The following is a 24,955-nucleotide window of genomic DNA, read 5'->3' as shown; positions in this document are numbered from 1 at the left end:
CATTAATTGATTTAGTTTTTGGCATGATGTACATACATGAACATTAAACAACACACTTAACACTGCAACTCAAACGTAACGCCCTCAGCACTGTTGAGACAGCGTCACTGCTATTGTGAACAGTGTTTCCAACTTCCATAAAGAGGAAGCCGTTGCTCAGCCCTAAACCAACAACGATAAATAAATTTGAATGTAGCCAAAGGACTTCAAGACGTAGCTATACAAGCAGTATTGTAGGTAAAAAACTTCTTTAGTGTGGGGTTACATCATAGACACGACATCCAAGTTTCGTGCTCGCCACTCATATTCTGTTCAGATTTCATACAATGGTGAGAAAAATATATGCAAATGCATGAACCTCCGATCTCTACTTATTAACAAAATATGTTAAGTTTTGAAAGACGGCTACCGCACAAAGGGGAGGTAGGTCCTAGAGTTGAATGAGGCGTCACTATCGCTGTGGACGTAAGGTGCGTATTATTTCTGCCCGATACAACGCAACATAGGGCGAGTAGTCATCTAGAGCGAATAATAAATTGTTCTTAAATCAGGGAGATGATTTTAATATTTCAGATTGAATGAGAAGTTGAATAGAACTAGATTGCAGGACAGATATCTAAATGATCGGGTAATCAACACTTGATTACAAGGTGTAAGAGCCGGACTCGTGCTTGTATAGCAAGAATAGCCAATTGTTTCCCCAATTTCTTGATCACGGTATCAGAGAACATGAGTGCTGTGGACGTGTCAGTCTGTGCCTAGTTGGAGAAGTCAGTAGGACGAGCAGAGCCAGTAGATGGCATTGAACCATGACTGCACCGCCAGCATTGGAGTGGATTGGGCGACTTCAGCAACACGATGTATAGCCCGGAAGGATGAGCTGACATAACGCAGTAGAAACTGGATAAGTTGGAATAAATCAAATCTGTCTTTCTTTATTCTTTTTAATTTTTATAATTTGCTTTACATTGCACCGATACTGATATATCTTATGGTCACGATGGTCTAGAAGTGGGAAGGAAGCAGCTGTGGCCTTAATTAAGGTGGTGATGTAAAAATGGGAAACCACAGAAAACCACCTCCAGGGCTGCCAGCAATGGAGGTCGAACTGTACCCAGCTGTATGGCCATGATCGTGGTTCAAAACGGACCAAGGATCCAGGCTCTTAGGACCTAGTCTACTTGATAGAAATGATAAGATGAAGTCATATGTACTTATTAAGGCACCAATTAATGAAACTTAGAAAAAAGAAGCTTGGTAATTCTATTACTAATATACACAAACACAAAATTAAAAGATTGTGGCAACACTCATTGATAACATAGGCATAGACAGGATAAAGGATACAAGGATGGCAGTAGGCTAGAGCTTACGGACTTTGATTCCTTTATTTATTAGAGTTTTAGGATCATAAGAGGGAATTCCTATCACCTGGAATTCTCTCTCTTGTGATTGATGTCATTGAACAATATTAATCTCATTTAAGCTCCTTCTCCTTGCCTTTCTTTCTTTGTTGTTCACCGCAAAAGCAGTTTGTTATTCTGTTTCCAAGACAACATTCCTGCTGCGAAGCCTATTTTGGAATGGGGCAAACATAGCGCCACAAGGAGAAAGAGAAAAGGTCAGTGGATAAAGAAAAGGAATCATGTTTATGTCTACCTGTAACGCTTGATGATTACAAAATGTCCTCCCACAAAAGAAAAAGGAAGGTTATGTGTCAGCATACAAAATCAAAGAATACAATTAGAAACAAGGCGAGACATTAATACAGTCATTCTAAACTCAATCACACAAGAAGGGAGATAAGCAAGGAGACCAGAAAATGTCAAATTTGGTATGCAATTTTATCACATGTAAATAGAGCACCAATTTTTAGTAGCTCCTCATATCATCTTGTACAACAGTAGAATCCCATCACTTAACTTTTGTACAAATACACTTATTTCTGTGACAGGTAAATGAACGCAGTTTGGGTTCATAATAGCTTACCTCGGCAGAACGTGTTGATGGATATGCAAGCATGCACACGCACGACTAAACCAACAGTGCATACCAAAAAAGTGTCACTGGTAAGCCATGGCAAATAAAAGAAACAGACACAAAACCAAATATCATCAAAATATCTCACGTTGTTTATAATAAAAATACAAGGAACACAAAAGGAAAATAAACAAAAAGAAGGACACCGCCGCTCGGAATGTGCTGGCTGAATAACTAAAGAATGAATAAAATCGAAATGACCAAAACACCTCACATAAAGGAATGAAAAAAGGAAACAATAATTCAAGTTATCGTGTCTGCCAAAACACCCGCATAGGCGCGAAGGAAAACATTAACTTCACATGAGGTTAAGGTAGTACCACCGAGCTCGATAGGTGCAGTAGCTTAAGTGCAGCCAGTATCCAGTAATCGGGAGATAATGGGTTCGAGCCCCACTGTCGGCAGCCTTGAAGATGGTTTTCTGTGGTTTCCCATTTTCACACCAGGCAAATGCCGGGGCTGTACCTTAATTAAGGCCACGGCCACTTCCACTTCCTAGGCCTTTCCTATTCCATCGTCGCCAAAGACCTATCTGTGTCGGTGTGACGTAAAACAAATTGAAAAAAAAAAAATAGTACCAAGTATAAAGTATGAGCCTTCCACCTGGAACTATGCCTTACATTCCATGCAAATACAGAGGTCATTAGAGCATCCATCCTAGTTAGATTATCAATCATAACGTTCAATATAATGAACACAATCCTTCATTGGGATAATAAAAGACAAAATCAGGTTAGGGAAATTCACAGAACAGAATAGTTCATTCCTGCAGGAGTCTAACAGAGATGACAAAGATCACAAGAGCGATCTCACTGCCATCTGTTGTGACCAACATATTAGTAGCATGAAACAGATAGTAAAGAGTCAAGAAAAGATTTCTTGGCTCAGAACCCACTATGTCCCGGATTCAAGCTCACAGCTGTGTGCCCCTAACCGCACAGCCAACTAGCCCAGTAAATCAAATCACGAGTTAAGAAAAGGTCATTGTAAATAACATAGATAATATTTTCAGTAACCCCATTATGGGAAAGTTAGTTAAATACGGTTGGGACTGGTGCATGTTTCATTTCTAAAGGACTTGAGAGAACGAAAGTGCCTTGTAGTTTCGAACCGGGGGCGTGACATTTCAGTGGAGCTCTAAAAGCAGAGGGAGATATTTCCCCGATGGCTCGTGACTGTGCTCTTAAATGGAACGGGGGTACGTTATATGAAAGGGTGAGAATCGCTGAGATTAATGTAGATGGCCTGAGTAAAAGGATATCTAAAGGCACATCATGTGAATCCCAGACATAGAGGTTGAAAGATGTACTGTATGATTGGACTGGCTGAAGGGGCCTTGAGGGGCTTGTCCCATGGCCAGCGAAAGTTTATCTCGGCTCTGCGAATGGCCTTGGCCCGCAGTAAACAGAGACCCCTTACTCAGTTATGGAATGCATAGTTCAGCAATGTGTTACCGAGACCAACTGGGATATTGCATGTCCAGTCGTATGAGTGGATGCCAATGTATCTGACAGGTCAAGAGTTCGGTCGGTACATGAGCTTGTATGAAGACCAGTGTATTTTATGGGTGTATTTTCTTCCAGGTTTCGTTTTGAGTCTTGATTTTATTTGTTAGCAATTGTGTGTCCTTGTTTTTATTTGTGTGTCGTGTTGATGTCGGTCGCTTAAGGGTTAATAGCTCAAGCGGCATTTCAGGGTTGCAAGGTTCATTCATCTGCGTTCATAGGTCACGGCAGCATATTGACATCTTTGATGGGATATTTATCTACTCACTAAGACAGCTATATGCCAGAAAATATATTTTTAAAGTTCAGAGCTTCAACTTTAAAGGAAAACCATTCATATTTTGATAACTCTGAGAACAATAATGCCCAACCGTGTAGGTTAATCAATTTACAGACGTTGGTGGCTAGAAAAGAAAACAAGGTCCATATCACATATGGAGGTTGGTGTTAACTGTGATCTGGCTAATTCATCATCAAAATTCTGACAATTCGCTTTTCTGGTCATCACTTTAACCTGTGCTATATTTTTATAACCACACAACTTAGCAAGTCAAACAATGGATAGCCAAGGTTCCATCCACAGCCTCTCAAATGCTCTTACATTTATAAACAGCCAAATGAAATTGGAAAATTTCATAACAATCTGGTAGAGAATGATGTGTTTGTTACAGATGACAGAAGTTGGATTGTACATGCATATAAGGGAATAAATAGAAACACAATAGTATCCTGAACAAATACTTTTTCTTTCATTTTAAAACTTTTGTACATTACAATTAAATATAATTTCCTAATAATGTGTGACTAGCTAATAGAGAAATATTACAAAATATGCTCTAAATTCCCAGATAAGTCTTTAAATTTTTGTTTCTTCTTACATAAAACAAACAATCAAACAAAACAAACATCTACATGACTAAACAATGGACCTCTCAAAGCATCACCAATTCATAAAATTAAACTTCATGATTTTTCAATAAGCAGCACAACTGCAACTCTCTGTGTGTGTGTGTGTGTGTGTGTGTGTGTGCGTGCGTGTGTGTGTGTGTGTGTGTGTGCATGGAACTAAACTAAAACACAGTATAAAGTTTGCCATTATTGCAGACATGAAAGGTGTATTTGATGAACCACAACCTTAACTAAACACTTTCAACACTTTATAATGTTTCTCTCAAAGTTTGAAACTACAGTCAATTCTATGTTCCATATTCACCTGCATGGAAGACACTTTCCTTCCAAGCTGAAAGACTGAGGGATATTTCACACGACATTCCACAATACACTTGTTCCCTCTATTAGACCCAGCTAACTCAGTCCAAGCTCACTTTCTTCAAGACAAGCATTTAACCCTGACAGTAACACCATATGTTTTTCTGACGTGTCGTGCGAATGAATGCCATCTATTCCTCTTAAGGAGCGGAGAGTTATCCACTCCACCACCTCTAGTCCTTGTTCATTCCATCTGGTAACTTTAATGTAACTTTAAATAATAGGCTTTGAGTGACACGTGTTCGAAACGTGTGGTGTAACTAAAACGATATTTATAGACGTGTTACTGTCAGGGTTAATGCTTTGGATACATGTTTTCTAACAGTGCATGAGAGTTTCTGAATTCAACACTTGATTTTTTGAAAATGTGTTAAAATGTCTTTGTCATGACAGCTGTTCCCACTTATGTCTATCTATATGGACTAATAGAATACTGTACATTTTCTTGCATTTGTACTGAGGATTAAAAAAAACCCATAGGGCTGTTCTGATACTGGAGCACTTCCTTTATGATCTATTACCCAGATCGGCACCAACCAATAGTTCATGAGACTATAGAACATGTCATTGGCTCTTGACATATAGGGTCATCAGAATATTGTAAACTCATTACTTTTGTTAACTAAATAAACCATATTATAGAGAGAATCTTCATATCATCAAAATACTCTGTAAGAAAAACAACAAAATGATAATAATTTAACATTAGCTGAGTGATTAGTCAGCTGCAGCCTTACATTGTATGCCCACCTTCATAACATAAAGGTTCTTATGAGTCTGTTGTGGCTGGTGGCCAAAATCTTGTAACTCCTCCCGAGTCGGCTGCACTCTCTGAACTGGAAATATATGGGACTCCAGCTGTTAAAGAACATCTTCCTAAAATTCTTTGCCTAATATTAATTAAACTCCTTATTTTTAAAAAGAAATGAAACAGAATAAAACCCAGTTTAGGAACTCTTCAAATATTATGTCAATAAATATAAATTAAAAAAAACCTCCTCTGAATTATACTTTCTCTAATTTAAATTTGAGAAAAATTATTTAACTGTAAAGTTATAACTTACTTATTTGAAAAAAAAATACAGTATATATAAAAAGAATGAAAACAATGTAGTTTAAGCTACAAACACAGCCTATTAAGTGGAACAGTACGAGCCTTGAAATATCTCGTGGCTCTTCAAATGGCGAATCATGCCCAATGTGTTTTTGTTTCTGAAACTAACGCACAGGGAATAAATATTACATTGAACTTTACTTTCTGGAACTTCTGTGAAATACTCTTTTTATCATAAGGATGTACTAAAAGTACCGTATTACATTCAGTAATTTATGGTGGTTACTCAGGATATTTATAAACAAGTCATTTATTTTCATTGAAGATTCAATTTTCTTTTTACAGTGAATATTTTATACTCGTATTTACTATGAAAAAAGAACTCTGCGTGGTAAGGGACTAACAGAAAATCTTCAGCTGTTTTAGACCTAGCAAGCCAGCAGATGAAAACCTTTAAATTGCTTTCAATTCAAGCGAATTTATCACAATGATGGCTTGCCAGTAGTTACCTGACCCAAGTGTTGACTAAAACTGAGGAGTTGATAGACCTCATGGAGAGATGTAAAATTCTCATCACAGGGATGAGGTATCAAAACTCTCTGGCTAGACTATAAACTTGAAGAGTCTGGAAATTAAGATAAACCACGAAATGGACTCTCATACTCCATAAATATCTGGATACTTGTAGCCGAGTAGTATTAAATTTGGATGAAATGCAGATACCTAGGTTGCAGAAACCTTCTCACAATGGGAACTTTTAATGCCCAGGTCTGTTCACAAAGAACAGGTGGGTCCTCAAAAACCAAATCAAACCCCATGGCACTACAGCCCTTGAAGGGCCCTGGCCTACCAAGCGACCGCTGCTCAGCCCGAAGACCTGCAGATTACGAGGTGTCGTGTGGTCAGCCCGACGAATCCTCTCGGCCGTTATTCTTGGCTTTCTACACCGGGGGTGGGTCCTCAAAGCATGGGAAATAGGAGTGTTTTATTATTAGGGCCCGGATTCATATGCACTACAGACTTCAAAAATATGCATGCACATATGCACTAACAAGGTTGAAAATATGCACGAATATATGCACTAAAAATAAAACAAAATGCACTTACCAAACGGATTATTTAATTTTAACTCAGTGTTAAATTGATAAACGTGTTCTTTCCTTGCAAAATGATGTGTGGCATAGGCTATCAACAGTTTTTCAATGTTTTCCTGTTGTCGGACAGAATTAATTTATACGCTGAAAATGATCGTTCTGTGTCGACAGATGTAACTGGGCAATACATGTACCGTGGCACTGACTGCCTGATTCCACTTATGTAGTTGCTTACGGATTGAATCTTCTTCAGTCCTGGGTTTGAGCCCAAAATCGTATTGACTTTCCTTTTAACTTTCTCTACAGTTTCACTAGGGACACCATTAAAAAACTACTGGTGTTTCAAATTAACTGAAAGGATTTGTGTAGGGGAAATAGGACTGTTTTATTATTAGGGCCCGGATTCATATGCACTCCAAACTCCAAAAATATGACAAATAATGCACATGGATGAAACTGATATCTTTATATACAGTTTCAGATTCAAATGCGTACTTTGCTTCACAAACACATGCAGTATGACTATCATCAATACAGTTCTTGCAGAACAATAATGCAGATAACCAAGTTCCCCAACTTGTGAGAACAGTTTCCAGCGGAAGAGAAACCTGATGCAGAGGAGTTTTGTACAACTGTACACGAGCCGGTGTTTTAAGGAACACTTTCTTTTTCCCACCTGAAATAACTTTGTTGACAGATGGATCTCTTCCGCAATATGATGCAATCTATAGAGCAAATATGTGACATGGATGAGATTAGGAAAAAAGTACTCAAAGAGACTGACCAACTTTCAACATATACGAAGCTGCATCTGCAACTAAAAGGTGCACTTTGTAACAATCACTCTCCAATTCACCAGGCCACAGAAGTTGAAAGGAATTGTTTCTAGGACTTCGCATGAAAGTAAATGAGATGACCAACAAATGGCAAATAAGTTAATATGGGAAGGACAGCAATGGAACCAACCAGAGGGAAAAATATCCTGGATGAGCTCTATAGGGAAACTGAAGTAATAGATGGTATTAGTAATCATGAAGCTGTTTTTGTGGTAGTTAAAAAGAAATGTGATAGAAAGGAAGGTCTTAAAAGTAGGACTGTTAGGCAGTACCATATGGCTCATAAAGCATGCATGAGGCAGTTTCTAAAAAGTAACTATGATCGCTGGAAAATGGTAAATAAAAATGTAAACTGACTCTGGGATGTGTTTAAAGAAATTGTTGAGGAATGCAAAAACAGGTTTGTACCTTTAAGGGTGGTAAGGAATGGTAAAGACCCACCTTATTATAATAGAGAAATAAAGAGACTAAGAAGGAGGTGCAGACTGGAAAGAAATCGAATTAGAAATGGCTGTGGAAGTAAGGAGAAATTGAAGGAACTTACTAGAAAATTGAATCTAGCAAAGAAGGCAGCTAAGGATAACATGATGGCAAGCATAATCGGCAGTCATATGAATTTTAGTGAAAAATGGAAGGGTATGTATAGGTATTTTAAGGCAGAAACAGTTGGTTCCAAGAAGGATATTCCAGGAATAATTAATGAACAAAGGGAGTGTGTATGCGAGGATCTTCAAAAGGCAGAAGTATTCAGTCAGCCGTATGTAAAGATTGTTGGTTACAAGGATAATGTCCAGATAGAGGAAGAGACTAAGGCCAAAGAAGTATTAAAATTTACATATGATAACAATGACATTTACAATAAGATACAAAAGTTGAAAACTAGAAAAGCCGCTGGAATTGATCAGATTTCTGGGGATATACTAAAGACAATGGGTTGGGATATTGTACCATATCTGAAGTACTTATTTGATTATTGTTTGGTCAGAGGAGCTATACCAGATGAATGGAGAGTTGCTATAGTAGCCTCTGTGTATAAAGGAAAGGGTGATAGACATAAAGTTGAAAATTACAGGCCAGTAAGTTTGACATGCATTGTATGTAAGCTTTGGGAAGGCATTCTTTCTGATTATGTTAGACATGTTTGTGAAATTAATAACTGGTTTGACAGAAGGCAGTTTGGGATTAGGAAAGGTTATTCCACTGAAGCTCAACTTGTAGGATTCCAGGAAGATATAACGGATATCTTGGATTCTGGAGGTCAAATGGACTGTATCACGATTGACCTGTCTAAAGCATTTGATAGGGTGGATCATGGGAGACTACTGGCAAAAATGAGTGCAATTGGACTAAGCAAAAGAGTGACTGAATGGGTTGCTATATTTCTAGAAAATAGATCTCAGAGAATTAGAGTTGGTGAAGCTTTATCTGACCCTGTAATAATTAAGAGGGGAATTTATCAAGGTAGTATTATGGGACCTTTATGTTTTCTTATATATATAAATGATATGAGTAAAGGAGTGGAATCAGAGGTAAGGCTTTTTGCAAATGATGTTATTCTCTACAGAGTAATAAATAAGTCACAAGATTGTGATCAACTGCAGTGTGACCTCGAAAATGTTGTGAGATGGACAGCAGGGAATGGTAGGTTGATAAACGTGGTTAAAAGTCAGATTGAGTTTCACAAATAGGAAAAGTTCTCTCAGTTTCAAATATTGGGTCCATGGGGTGAAAGTTCCTTTTGGGTATCATTGTAAGTATCTAGGTATTAATATAAGGAAAGATCTTCATTGGGGTAATCACATAAATGGGATTGTAAATAAAGGGTACAGATCTCTGTACATAGTTATGAGGGTGTTTAGGGGTTGTAGTAAGGATGTAAAGGAGAGGGCATATAAGTCTCTGGTAAGACCCCAACTAGAGTAAGGTCCCAGTGTATGGGACCCTCACCAGGATTACCTGATTCAAGAACTGGAAAGAATCCAAAGAAAAACAGCTTGATTTGTTCTGGGTGATTTCCGACAAAAGAGTAGCGTTACAAAAATGTTGCTAAGTTTGGGTTGGGGGGAATTGAGAGAAAGAAGAAGAGCTGCTCGACTAAGTGGTATGTCAATTTAAGATATTATCAAAATTTATTAGGATCAACCTATTCAATACAATAGAATTTACAAAGTTAGGACTTACATCCTATTAAACTAAAATTTGAAGGGACATGTTTCGCCCTTTAAAAGGGCATCATCAGCCTTTTTACACTCATACTCAAAGATAAAAATCAGGATCCTGATTGTCATGGTAAAAAATATAACATTAGAATATAAGATTAGAGTGAAATTATACAATGTGAGAAATTGTTAGGAGTTCTTAAATAATAATTTGCAATTAAAAACTTCATTTGAAATATTTGCGAAGAAAATGTTGAAGTTGGTATGATATTACACTAGTAATTTTAAAATGATTTTATAAATTAGACAAACTAGGCCTTAACCACATAATAACAAGAAGGTCTATGGCTAAAGTTGCCGTATCAAAGTTCGAGCGAAAGTTTCAATGCCATCTCAAGCGGCTACTAAGTTCCATTAACCTTCTCTTCAACATGTAAATCAAGTTACTTCCAGCCGAATTTCACTCGAATTTCAGCCGTAGACCTTCTTGTTATTATGAGGTTAAGGCCTAGTTTGTCTAATTTATAAAATCATTTTAAAATTGCTAGTGTAATATCATACCAACTTCAACTTTTTCTTCGCAAATATTTTAAATGAAGTTTTTAATTGTAAATTATTATTTATTATTTAAGAACTCTTAACAATTTCTCACATTGTATAATTTAACTCTAATCTTATATTCTAATGTTATATTTTTTTACCATGACAATCAGGATCCTGACTTTTATCTTTGAGTATGAGTGTAAAAAGGCTGATGATGCCCTTTTAAAGGGCGAAACATGTCCCTTCAAATTTTAGTTTAATAGGATGTAAGTCCTAACTTTGTAAATTCTATTGTATTGAATAGGTTGATCCTAATAAATTTTGATAGTATCTTAAATTGAGGTACATTTCAATACGGACCAAATATGAAATTTGTAACATGTAAGTGGTATGTTCTGTGCTGTCAGCGGAGATATGGCGTGGAATGACATTAGTAGACGAATAAGCTTGAGTGGCGTTTATAAAAGTAGGAAAGATCACAATATGAAGATAAAGTTGGAATTCAAGAGGACAAATTGGGGCAAATATTAATTTATAGGAAGGGGAGTTAGGGATTGGAATAACTTACCAAGGGAGACGTTCATTAAATTTCCAATTTCTTTGAAATCATTTAGGAAAAGACTAGGAAAACAACAGATAGGGAATCTGCCACCTGGGTGACTGCCCTAAATGCAGATCAGTATTGATTGATTGATTGATTGATTTGCTTACCGACTATGAGTTCGCAAAATATCGACCACACGAGTCGGTTGTTTCATCTACTGATATCCAGACACAGTTCCCTCCGATGTCAGATCATATCGAATCCACGACGAAAGTGTGCAGTGAAAGTAAATAGTTCTTCCTAAGTGTAGATTCATCTGGTATCCTTGGATTAGCACAATACTTTTCAAGACACAAGCATAGATGTGGATTCTTCAATTTATGCAGCAGAATGTAGCTGCATGCAAAAGCTTTAAAAATATAAGCGGAAAATGTACTAACTTCACACCGTGTAGTCACGTCTTACTGTTCTTTTGATCTGAGATGTGAAGTTGTTTTTGAATGCTGTTCAGTTTGTCGCACACTTGACAGTACACTACACTGGTCTCTATTGCCCGACATCCACTGTTTAATTAAAAAAAGACATAGATCTGTTATCTTTAGGCATTTTTACAGTTTATCCTGGTAAAACATTGCAATTAACAAATGAACGCACTTGGTTAAGCAAACCACGGAAGCTAGTGTAAGGAGAAAGGAACGTCACAAAGAAGGAAATAACTGTTGAGGAAAGGGTCATTATCTGTTTACCTGCTTGTACTGCGACACTGAAAGCACTTTCCTTGACCAGGGAAGGCTTCTCATGTTGTCAAGGGATGAAGAACATATAGATTTCATTAGATCTTTCATTTCGTTCAGAAATTCTAGATAATCGATGACACATAATAGAAAAATACATCTCTATATGCACTAACATTCAAAATATGCATTTGCATATGCATTTTAAGAAACCCAGGCCCTATTTATTATATATATGACATAACTAACCTCCTGTATTTAAACACTGCCATTAAAACAGAGTATTACATATCAAATTGCACTGGTATCTATAAAGTTCTACTAGCTAAGGAAACCTCTAAAATGTCCATTTATGCATGAGAAACAGCTTGGTCATAGGCAACACATGGACTCCACAAGATCACACGTATGGTATTGCTGGTACAGTGATTGCTTACATCTTAACAAACCAAGAGGTATGGGAAGTGTTACTGGTTTTACATCCCATTAACTAAATTTTTATGGTTTTCGGAGATGCCGAGGTGCTGGAATTTTGTTCCGGTGGAGTTCTACTGACATGAGGCTGTTGGGATCAGAAGGCCAGTGCTACTCAGCCCTGAAGGTTTGGATGGAACCCTAGATTATTAGAGATGGCAACTTTCTGAACCAAGAGCATTTAATGAAAACATCCACAAGGTGCAATAGAAGAGCAACCAAAAGGTCAAAAGAACAGTTGAAATTGAAAAACAAACATAAGAAAGATCTGAAAAATAAAGTGCATAAGACTGAAAAACAAAGCTTCCGTGCAGTATGATCCGAACCATCAGAGCAATAGAGCTCCCAGATAGATTACAATGAATAAAATAGCAATATTTTGATACTTACTGTCAAAATGACCATAAGTTCGTGATTAATGATGATCCTCCAGCTGTGAAACACTGACCTAGCTCTAAGCAGAAAGTGGAATAAAGAAAATGAAAAGTAACAAATTGCATGGTTTACATGAATTTAGTCTTGACTTAGGAGAACAGTGGAGGTACAATCTTGACAAAGATTTGGGCAGAAATCAATTTCTCAAAGATTGGAAATGAGGTGTATTCATTCCACTCTTTAAAGAAGGAGACACTAAAAAATTTACCACCCTAGGAGAATTACAATGCTCTCTCATGGTTTGAAAATATATCAGTCCATTTTTGAAATCGAAATAGAAAACCTGTACAGCCTAAACTAGAACAGCATGGATTCTGACCAGCCAAATCAACTACAGACCTTATTTTTATGTTTAATAAGGTGGAGATAAATATTAGCTAAGATGAGGCAGTCGGCTTGGTTTTGAGCAGGAAATCGGAAAGATTCATCTGCAAATTTGTACTGATGCCCAGAAATAATCAACATATTCAAATACTCAGGCAGCTACTTTTCTTCAAACATCACCATAAAACATGAAATTGGCAATAGAATCACCACCTGTTAAGGGATGGTTCTTTTCCCCTCACTTCCAAGGTTACATAAATATATATAACTCTATGTGGTGACCTAAGGACTTAAAGCAGCTAAACAACAGACTCCAAGCAATACGTTCTTGGTGACAGAACACCAGAAGGGAGGAAATACATGAACAGCTTGGTATGGGAAGGAGTTTGTTGCAGACATAAGAACTGGGTAAATAGCTGGGCTGAGTCACTGAGGACAGTTGAGGCACTGGCCTTCTGACCACAACTTGGCTTAGTCCAGGGCTAAGTGCTCAAATACATCAGTTTGATGTTGGTAAATTTACTGGCATGTAAAAGAACTCCTGTGGGGCAAAATTTCGGCACCTCAGCATCTTCAAAATTCATCAGAAGTGGTTGTGGGACGTAAAAACAACAACATTATTATTATTATTATTATTATTATTATTATTATTATTATTAGAAGTGGAGACTGAAGTGGTATGGTCCCACAACAGGACCACAAGAAAGGCCTAGAGATATCAGGATGGCAACAACAACTTGCTGACCTGCTGGGTCTTGGCTGGTGCTCACCTCTCATTGTATTAGCATATAGTATCTCTACATCAGTATCAAAACAACCCTAATGTAAAATTCAAACGGATCAATTAGCTGGTTCCAATGGCATGAAAATGTGACATGATAACAATTTTACATTAAACAAAATGGATAACATTTTCTAGTTGAAAAACTGACCCCATGGTTGAATAATAATGACATCTTTATGCTAGCAGCACAGAGTCCTGCACCATGAACCTTTTGTTTTCTTTTACTCTGACCCAAACGTGCTAGCAGTGGGCTACAATATACAGTCAACAGAGGTCTTACATAACTGAAACTGAGGGTAGAAGAACATGTCAATTTTGAGTACAGTATATACGTTTGTTTGCCAATAATAATTTTATAATACTGTATATGCCTGTACTGATTTTTGAAATGGGTAAATTTGATTCCCCCCATTTAAGTTCGGTGGATACGGGAAACCTGAACTGCTTTTTACTTGCCCGATAGATTAAAGATTATTTTAAACATACTGCTCTCAATTGACTTCAAGATGATGTGTGACATTTGAAATAAACTAAGTACAGAGTATTAGAGTGACATGGAGGAAAAGAAAAGAGAAAGCACTTTGTGATAAATTTGCTGTAGAGACCTACATGAGCTGGAGTCTGCTGCATGTACACACTTCACTAAGCACAGCTGTCTCAACTGTCTTCTGGGGTCAGTTGGGGCAGGCTAGAAACCCAGTGAGTTGTTTCTGTTACAGATATTCCAAGCCTGAAAGTACTGCATAATTATTTGTTCATATCATATACAAAAGAGGGTGCAAGAATAGTTAACTGGACAGCATTGGAACTGGTTACAGCTTCAGTTTTTCTTTCCCAAGTGACATTTGGAGAAAGAACTCTAAAGCAGGGGCCACATTGCATCCGTCCCGCTCGGTTCAGTTCAGTTCAGTTTCCTGCGTATCAGTTCGCATCAGTTCATCTGCCGCACATACCTTCCGTCTCTTTCGGAAGCTGTCGGTGAACCAGGCTTGGAACAGTTCCTGTAGTAATGTCGAGCTCTTTGTCCGAAGACAGAGAAATTATAGACTGCGAAGAAGAAGAAGAAGAAGAAGAAGAAAGAAAGAAGATTTTGTATACATGAAATACATTTAAAAAGGGAACACTGTGTGGTGAATATTACCTTCACTTTCCGGACTCGCTACTTGATGAGCACAACTTCTTAAAAAAATCAAATTTCACAAAACCAATTTCACCGTTTGAGCGACTAGCAGTAACAATGAAGTATCTATTGATTTCCTTTCATCGTCGCCATAAGACCTATCTCTGTTGGTGCAACGTAGAGCAAAAAAAAAAAAAAATCTTTTCATATTTTATTTAACAATACTACATGGTCAAAGTAATTAGAATTGTATAATACTACAAGTCAGTGTACAGTCTGTCATATTCCGTCACTAGAATAGTTATTTTAGATTTAAATTCAATTTGTAGCAGAGAACTAAAATATCTCACTGTTTATTCCACGATTTCATAAAACTTTTTGTCGGCAATCCGCGGGCTTTCTATCTGCTTTTGAATATTTGTCATTTAAAAAATTGTCCAACTCCTTGGCCACAGAGGTAAGTCTCTTTCTTTGCATAGAAACCGTGGACAGAGTTGCTGCATCATTATCACTTCTTGCCGATTGACTTGATCTTCTCCTTGCCATATCATGATATCCGGATGTCAACTTCAGTCAGCAGTTCTTCATTGATCATACTCATTGAACTCAAATAAAACACTTCGCCAGAGGCTCGCAAGGTGGGGTCTACCTTCCGTCAACTTTGCTCGCGAGGGCAAGCTCGACTGAACGGATGGTGGGGAAGAAATGCTGAAGCAGTACGCGGCTGGACATTTGATTACACGTGAACCAACTGAACTGAACAGAACGGAAGCAGTGTGCTCCCTGCTTGCTCAACAGAATATACACATTAAGCAATAAGGGAATAACATTTGTGATATTCTATATTCGTCTTCATTAGCAACTCAAATTCTCATAAATTTCCATCATGGGGATAAGTTGAGATAACAATAGTGACAACACTTTTGCTCAAGACCAGTTCAAATGTACTACATAACAATATTTTTCAGGACATCAATGAAATACAAATTACTTCGTTAGTACATAAATATTTCCAAAATGATGGCTATCTATTTAGCTAGGATTACTATAGTATGAAGTCAGAATTTAATATTCGTACAATTTTTAATCCTGGGCAAACACTTCCTTAACATTTGCAATAAACGGACTAATTAATGCAGGTAAGTTTTGGAGCCATCCAACTTATACCAAATGGAAAATTTGAGTTGTTACAATGAGAGAAGTACAGTTAAATATTCTTGCAACAGCCAGATTTGACTACATTAATCAACATCTACAAACATTTTAATAATGAAAATTACAGCAAACTTGGACTTCATTAATTTGGAATTCATGACAATCGAGACTCCAATACAGTAATATGTCTCACCCTCTGCTGAAGCCCACAATATGATAAGTTTCAGTATATAGTACTATTCTATCTCTGAATGCCATACTCTACAACACCTAAATAAACTGAAGTTTAGTACTTCAGCACATGACCGAGTCGGGCATTAGTAAGCCAATTTTTTTTTACAACATTAAGAAAAATAGCAATAAATGTAGAGAACAGTGAGTTCCCAGAATTACAATTCAGGTACATTTACGATTATTTTCTATTTTCATGTATGACTTTTAAAACCTTTTTTTCTCTAGCTCAGGACTGGTGAACTTCTGTCTTGTTGCTTCAGAAGCAAATATCACCTTTCATTTGAGGTTTGCTTCACTTTTTGTCTCCCATCTCTTGATTAAATCAAACTCCCAAGTCACTGTGAAGCTCTGTACCGGTAGGAAAATAACATGTGAATCTACGCGCCACGGCACCCAAAGTTTGGGTCAAAAAATGTGTGCAGTCGATCAGTAGTGTGTCATTAGGGCAAATATTTGTTTACAGGAGGAGGAATAAGGGAAATGTTCAATAAATTTTCAAGTTTTTTCCAAATGATTTATGAAAAGATTAGGTGAAATGATAGGGAATCTGTCATCTGGACGAGAGTCTTAAATGACTGACTGAATACAGCTTCAATTTCAAAAAAACATTTCTGAACTTTCATTGATTTGTACGAGTTGTCTTCTCTTTTAGTCTGAAATAGTGGGCGTTTAGAGAAGCGCAATCTCAAAGAAAAGTGGCACTGTGACTCAATGCAAAATGAACCTGAAACAATCCAACTAGTGGAGGCTCTACCATTTCACCAAACACCAATTGTTACGATAAGTGTAAGCTAATATACAGCACAGCTTAGAATACAAACTAAAACAGGATTGAGTACTTTTCATCAACAGAATTATTTTAAACAGTAATAACAATTGCTATTAACATCATGAAAACTGGCCTGCTGCATGTATTTACAAGTTCAAACTTTGTCAGAAATAGTGTGATTTTTTTTAAAAACTGAACACCACAGGAAAAAAAAAATCAAATTTGTAGTAAATCAGTTACCGACAGCATTACAATACTAGCCATACAGGATTTGATTCAATGAATATCAAAGTCATTCAAGATTTGTCCATATCATCATGATGGGGGCAAAAAAAAAGAAAAGAAAATGCTCTTAATGTGAAGAATAAATTCTGGAAGGTGCTGATGGGAAATTCCACTGCTTTAATGTCTATTTCATTAAGGGCACTGATTCCCATCAAGTACATATGGCACATTCACGTTGGAACTAAACCGTCTTGTAATTCATGCCGGGGATGTGATGTCATGTAGCCTCTGGACTAATGACTCGAGAAACACATGTGGCTGAAGCTCACATTTCTTCCATCTTTTATTATCACAGGTGCCAACTTTTGATAAACTAGGAGCATGCTTATACAGTGCTAATAATGGGGGGAAATTCTTAATACTAAAGAAAGCAAATATTTTTGGAAAAGTTTCACAACTTTTAAAATAAAGTATAAAGCAGAAAATATTTAGAAATTCATAATTGTTCTTTGATGATGAAAACTCTGGCATGCTGTATGCATTTACAACCTAAAACTTTGTAGAAGAAATGAATGAAAACCACAGAAATAATCAAATTTGTACTTAATTATTGATACTATTACAACAGTCACCACCGGGCGAGTTGGCCGTGCGCGTAGAGGCGCGCGGCTGTGAGCTTGCATCCGGGAGATCGTGGGTTCGAGCCCCACTGTCGGCAGCCCTGAAGATGGTTTTCCATGGTTTCCCATTTTCACACCAGGAAAATGCTGGGGCTGTACCTTAATTAAGGCCACGGCCGCTTCCTTCCAACTCCTAGGCCTTTCCTATCCCATCGTCGCCATAAGACCTGTCTGTGTCGGTGCGACGTAAAGCAAATAGCAAAAAAACAACAGTCACCGCACAGGATTTGATTCATATTATGTCTGAACTCAAACTGTAGATCAGCAGAGAAACAGCTAACGTATTCTAGTATTGCTGTTTTGAGTACATTTCTAAGAAAAATTATTCAAATTCTACAAGAATATAACATTTTCTGTTCATGACCTAACTCCATGATCTCATGTTTCAAACATCATTCAAATGACATGTGAATCTCATTGCAACTGACAGGAACTTTAGACAGCAAGTGGTTTTGGTCCATCTACCTCTCAGAATATCTTCCATGATGATTTTATTGATTCACCTTTGTCAGGACCATGAGCTTTGCCCCTTCACATGATAGTACCAAAAAGCTGTAGGGATCTCCGATAACAACTGCAAGACTATTCTAAATTTTAATTCTCTTCTGATTGAAATACAACTTCTTTTATCTGATCACAACGTATTCAGTATCCACCAATGGCATTGTACATTCAAATGCTTCAATAGGCCTGTGGACGTTTTAATAACTCAGCTTTCTTGTGAAAGGACAATAAATAGTCAAACATGCTCGTGCATTTTTGCATTGAGGAGAAAACAAAGGAAAATTACAAAACTAGTTTTAAGATACATGATTAATTATTTAAAATAAAAAGAGGAGCATACTCTTCTTTACTATGATGAATACTTGAGTTTCTGAGCAGCAACTATGATTACTATACAAGCTTAGCACAAACTAATTTATAAATGTACACAAATGAGTACAGAACTGATAGTGCCTTCACCTACTGGAATCATTAAATACCATACTACTATTTTACTACTAAACACAGTGTGATTTCAGATGGAGGTACACATCTAAACAAACACTGACTGCTGTTACTGGTCTAGTTAAACTTATCAAAACACAAACATTTTAAAGGAAATAAGTCTTCATTACAATTGTAATTGAATTATTAACATTTGCTGTTTAAAAACTATATTAACTATATTAAAATTGATTTATTGCACATAGCAAATCATCTTGTCAGAACTCTTCTCGATATGTAAAGTTTCATCTATGATTTCCAGTTTTCCTTGTACCTGTAATACAGGATTCAGATAGGCACAGTGCCAATTGTTTTAGTAGGAATAAGAAAGGTATAATGATTTTGGAGAATGCTTTAACGATGAGCTGAAATTATTTCTGCTATTTTGGTTGTGAATGATGACTGCATAACTGTATATGATTATACTGTAGATAAATAATTTTGAGAAATATGTTTTCTAATTGTTTATAATCACAAAATGAAACAGAATGTTACGTTTCCACTAATGATTACATAATGGAATTAGAACAACAAAATCTTTAATTTGACCTTTCAAAGTTGTCTGAAAATATTGGTCCTCTGAACAGTGTACTTCATCAGGCATAAAATTTTCTTCTTCCACGCCTTTTTGCGGTTAGTTAATTAATTATAGCCCAGTTTTGGATGCTGAACAGAAACACCCAGTGAATATCACCTTACTATCTGCACTCCATTTGTGAACAATTTCAGACGGAGGAAACAACAATGTCTTTATATTCGTCAGGACTGTGAGTACGGATGGGATTTTTTACAAATTTTAATGCAACATGGTGCTATTTTTTTATTCATAAATGTATATTTTTATCATTAAAGTTTATGTAGCAGAAGTCGTCTGATAAGAGGTGCAAAACATGTCCTACACTTTAACATGACTTATCCTTGCTGATTTTATGTTTAACACAATTTGTACTGAAAGGTGGAACTAATACAAAGTGAATAGTCAATATCAATATGGAATTCAATGTGGAGTTTATGCAATGCAATTATTTTTGTTAAAAAGCCCACAAATGTAGTGCAGCTATAATTGTGGTTGTATAAGGTCATATATCAATAATACATTACCATATGGGTATTAAATGTTTATGCATACGATAGAAAGATTACTACTTCTGGCCAGAACTATAGGTCTGTTTCATTCTTACTGTAAATCTTGATCACAGAGATATAATTAATTTTGAAATGGTTTCTTCAGTCTACAGTGCATACTGAATGATATATGACTCAAATGAGGACTTTTCTTCACACCTTGATCCACTTTTAGGAATGGAAAACTCATAATCAATCTTGTGTCATTAAACTTGATTTATGAAGTACAAGAGAACATAAGGGCATCTTTGTTAAAACAAATGACCAAATAATTAAACTTGGCTACTTATCCTCTAGCGACCCCTTGTATCATATATGATACACTGGGAATTTATTTTCTCTGGCGCTTCGTATGCATGTTGGGAAGGTTCCACCCATTGTATCACATTCGTTACACTCTACGCTATTCAACCGTCGCTTGTTTTTCATTGCTCGCGGTCCCGGTAGATGGCAGGGGAGGTTGTAATCAGGTGGAGATTGAACCATAACAACAATGCTGCATAATAAATACGGTAAGTTACGTTATTACGTACTTTATAACATAAGATTGTTTGCTAATTGTGCTCCAAGTCTGGAGATCATATTTTCATCATAGTAAAAAAATTTTCAATAAAATTTCAATGTGTAACACCAAGATATATCTTATGTATCATATATGATACATTGGGTTTCTATAACTACTTTTCAAGCAGTTTTCTCGTGGGTTGTCTGTGATTTAGTATTAAGATTTTTATTCTCGGAATCGTCATGTTTTTGGCTTTAATGCAATAGAACGGTGAGGTAAATACATATCAAATATGTAAGCCCATACAGACATATTAAGAATAAAAATTTATCGATATTTTAAGGTTATGTTACACATGATCTTCCGATTTCTTTTGTTAGGGCTGGATGATGATGAGATTTTTGAGATGTTGGATGGCGTATATCCAAACAATTCAGATATTGAAATTGAAGATGAGGATGTTGAGGCTGACATTCAAGCTCCAGCAGTTAGTACTAGCGTTCTGGAGGAAGGAGCTTCTGATGATGATGATGATGATGATGATGATGATGATGCTAATGATGGAACAGTTTCCAATGGTGACGTTTCTGCCAGAAGGGTTCCTACTCAGCGATGGCGCCACAAAACAGAGTGAGTAATTTTGTCAACTGGTCCATTTAATAAATAATCAACCCAAATAAAAGCCAATTTCCACAGATTATCTCAATGTGTGTTGTAGTTCAAACAGTAAAAAGTATCTTGTTACTAATTTTATGGTTTGTTTTTCTTTTCAGGTTTCTGGGGCCATCTCATCATGCCCCTTTCATGGCCAAGTGAAGATGAAACAGTATGTGAAAGGAAAACCCCAACTTGTTGGGTTAAAAAATTTTGTTATGACAAGTACCAGTGGCCTTCCCTTAGATTTTACCTTGTATGAAGGAGGTGGAAGGGAAATTGTGTCGGAAAAGGTTCCTCTCCCAGAGAAAATGGACATTGGATGAAGGGTTTTACTTAAACTCTTGGACTCTCTTTCTTCTGGTTCAACCATTTTTATGGACAGATATTTATTATCTGTGACTCTCTTTGATGCATTGTTTACCCACAGGTCCATTTTAGTTTGTGGTACAATCATGGTAAACAGGATTCCAAAATCTGTGACACTGAAACGAGATGGTGATATGAGGCGCGAAGGGAGAGGTGGAAGTGACCAAGTTGTAAGAGCAGATGAAAAGATGGTTATAGTAAATTAATTTCAACAGACTACGGTGTTGCTCCCATTGAAGACTGCAGGCGTTGGTCAAAGAAAGATGATAAGTACATACGTATTCCTCGACCATTCCTAGTCAAAATGTACAACAACATCGTGGGAGGTGTTGATCTCTTGGATAGAATCCTCAGCAGGTATGCTATGAGAAACAGGACTAATAAGTGGACAATTAGAACAATCCACCATTTTTTTGATTTTATGTTGGCAGCCGCTTGGATCGAGTATCGAATGGCTGCTATGCAAAATAAGTGGCTAAGGAAAGACATTCTAACCTATTTCTCATTCAAGCTATGTATTGCAGAGCATCTCATCTACTCTCATGTCACTAGGAAAAGTGTAAAAAGAGAAAGTGAAGACGAAGATGACGAATTAGCAGAAGAACAAAGAAAACGAACCCCAACCCAGCCACTTCCACCATTGGCAAAATGATCAAGAAATGCCATGCCTTTAGCAGAAATGATGATTCAACAGAAGTCAAGATCAAGGTGTAGAGCTCCCAGATGATCTGCATTAACATATGTCAGATGCATAGATTGTAATGTGTTTCTACGTTTCACTTCCCAAAGAAACTGCTTCCGTGATTTCCACACCACAAGAGGGAGTTGTCTGTTGGATGGGTATGGAAAGGCAATTCTAAAATTCATTCTTTCAATGTCTAATAGTTCTACCAAGTAAAAGGCTATGAAAGAGCTTATTTTAACCTGTATTATCATGCAAATAAAATTTCTTACAATAAATGTTTGTTGTTGATACAGACCCACTGTATCATATATGATACATCCCCTCCTGCCACTATGCAAACCCTACACATTTTTTTTTTTTTAGTCAAAGTACCATTTTCAAGCCTGAAAGAGTAAAATTAATTCAGAGAATCATATTTCACGAAACAAATTCGACCTTGGGTCTCTAGAGGTTAAACTGAAGTCTTGGACTGTATGATCTGGAAGTATTGATTGGTTGATCACTTTCTATTATTACCTTCCTTGGATAAACTATCTGAAACGATTCTCAGCAATTAATGCACACCCGCCAACCTTACAAAATAAAAAAATAAGATATATAGTCAAAACTGCTTATTCTACATGTCTCAGGCAGTTCATACTTTATCCTAGCAAACTCTAAGCATCATGTTGTCAAATCCACATTTGATTCAACACATTTCCAGGAAAACTGTTAGTGGAATCTAAATCCACAAATATTTAACTTTTAGTATGTATTCAGTTATATCAAAATATCCAATAACAATAGAGTATGTATAAGAACATCTATAGTAGGGCTTGCTATTGATTAAAAGAAGCAGCAGTGGCAGATTTTGCCTGTTTGAGAAACTGTTGAAAGCAGTTGCCCTGTACTCTTGATTTTACTGTCAACAATGTCTCAAGTTTTCATTATCAAGAGATGTCTTAAGCTGTGTTTGTGTTTTAGTCACCTGCCACATTCAGCATTACTGTGAGAGTTTGTTAACAAACACAAACTAATCTGTCATATTTTAGGCCCCCATCACCACCACTTCTATCAATTCTTTCTTGCACGAAGATCTCATGTGGTAGTTCATCTATCTGAAACGCAGAGAATTGGGGCTGCCATTCATCCATGGCTTCATACTCTTTTTCAGTAGCATTGGAAACTTAGGCACCAAATTGAGCTTTGGATGCAGATGTAATTTGTGATTCTTCAATGGAAACTTGTGAACAATGTAGTAGCATGCGGCACTGAAGTATTTTCAAAGTGATGTGAAGAATTCCTCCTCCTCATCGTATCTCAGATGATCTTCGAATTGGGAAGTGCAACTACCAATGACCAAGTCACAATCATTCTTGTGGTTTCCTCTGCTATGGTAATCAACTTCCAAATGAGAGGAGGATTTAACCACTGAAAGTTGCACAAATTTAGATATCAGAAGCCTTAATTTGTCCAGCAGCATATCTTGCACCAAATGGATGAGAGTCACAATTAATGGCAAAATTATATTTCATTTGTCAAATGTAGGTACATCTCTCAGCTACAGCAACAACGACATCTCCGAGATACAAAGAGATCAGCAGGCAACTAGTAGTGATGAACAAAGACTGACTAAGGGAAATGATGACGAAGTGACGACACGTAATGGTCAGTCACCAGACCTGGCTACAAACACGTAACACCAAACACGAACGGAAGAAGATATAGAAGGAATAATAAGAAAAGATGAACCAACAGATAAAATACATGTTTGGAAATCTGACATATGATATAAAGATGATGATAAAAGAGGAAATAAAAATAATGGTGACACAAAGACAGGAACCAGCTCAAACACATGGCGTAACAGAGACAAGGGTAATAACACGAGCGCAGGGGCCTGCAAGGACGATCCAACAACGCCAAAATAAATATGATAGAAGATGAAGAGTGGAAGCGAACAACAGGGCAGCCTAGAACACCAGTAAATGATGAAACTAAACTAGAGAACCAGGATAGAGAGTGGACAACAGCGGTGAGAGGCGGGAACAGACAACGGGAAAACGAGGCAGGAAAAGAAATGAACAGAAAAATGGGAATGAGACAAGGGGAAAGTAAAATAAAGGCAGCGGAACGATACGCCTGGTTACACGTAGGAAAACTGGACAAGGATACGACGGAGGAAGCTATCATAGAATACCTGAAGGAAAACGGAGTAAAAAGGAAAATATATTGCAGCCTGGTGAATGACAAAACAGGAAGCAGAGCTTTCAAAATAGGCATTCCAATGCAAGACCTAGAAACACTCTACGATGGAAACTTCTGGCCAAAAGATGTAATGTGTCGGCCCTTTCGGCAACCCTGGAAGTTCAGAGGCCTGGCAATAAGGGATTAATGTAAAACATGGAATGTAGAGGGCCTGAGGGGAGTCATGAGCCTGCTCCCAAGAAATATCATGTACTCACAGACACAATGGTACAAGAGGACACAGAACGGAACATTTCAGAATTTTACAATTTTCATGCCTATGCGATACAGTGTATGATTAGAGGAAGACCAGCGGGCGGTGTGCTATGCATTATCAAACCATAACTGGCCCCCTTCAAATAACTATTAAGAGAAGAAAACATGCTGGTTGTCAGGACAAGAATTGGAGTTATAGCAGCAGTCTAC

At 37.0% G+C, this 24,955-nt stretch overlaps 2 protein-coding genes across 2 annotated transcripts in view; one reads left to right on the top strand and one right to left on the bottom strand.

Annotated features, from left to right (window-relative positions):
* The window catches only part of LOC136879059 (core histone macro-H2A.1), a 380,958-nt gene that overhangs the window by 95,853 nt on the left and 260,150 nt on the right, over positions 1-24,955 (bottom strand). The gene's annotated exons all lie outside the window — the stretch shown is intronic.
* On the top strand, positions 20,538-22,433 carry LOC136878767 (uncharacterized). The gene is made up of 2 exons (XM_067152227.2): positions 20,538-21,225; positions 21,369-22,433. The coding sequence occupies exons 1-2, from the start codon at positions 20,942-20,944 to the stop codon at positions 21,409-21,411; spliced, it is 327 nt and encodes a 108-aa protein (XP_067008328.2). The 5' UTR covers positions 20,538-20,941; the 3' UTR covers positions 21,412-22,433.

This window comes from Anabrus simplex, chromosome 8, assembly GCF_040414725.1.
Source record: "Anabrus simplex isolate iqAnaSimp1 chromosome 8, ASM4041472v1, whole genome shotgun sequence".
Taxonomy (NCBI): domain Eukaryota; kingdom Metazoa; phylum Arthropoda; class Insecta; order Orthoptera; family Tettigoniidae; genus Anabrus; species Anabrus simplex.
Note: the sequence above shows the minus strand (reverse complement) of the source record. Positions and strands in the feature narration are given on the sequence as shown.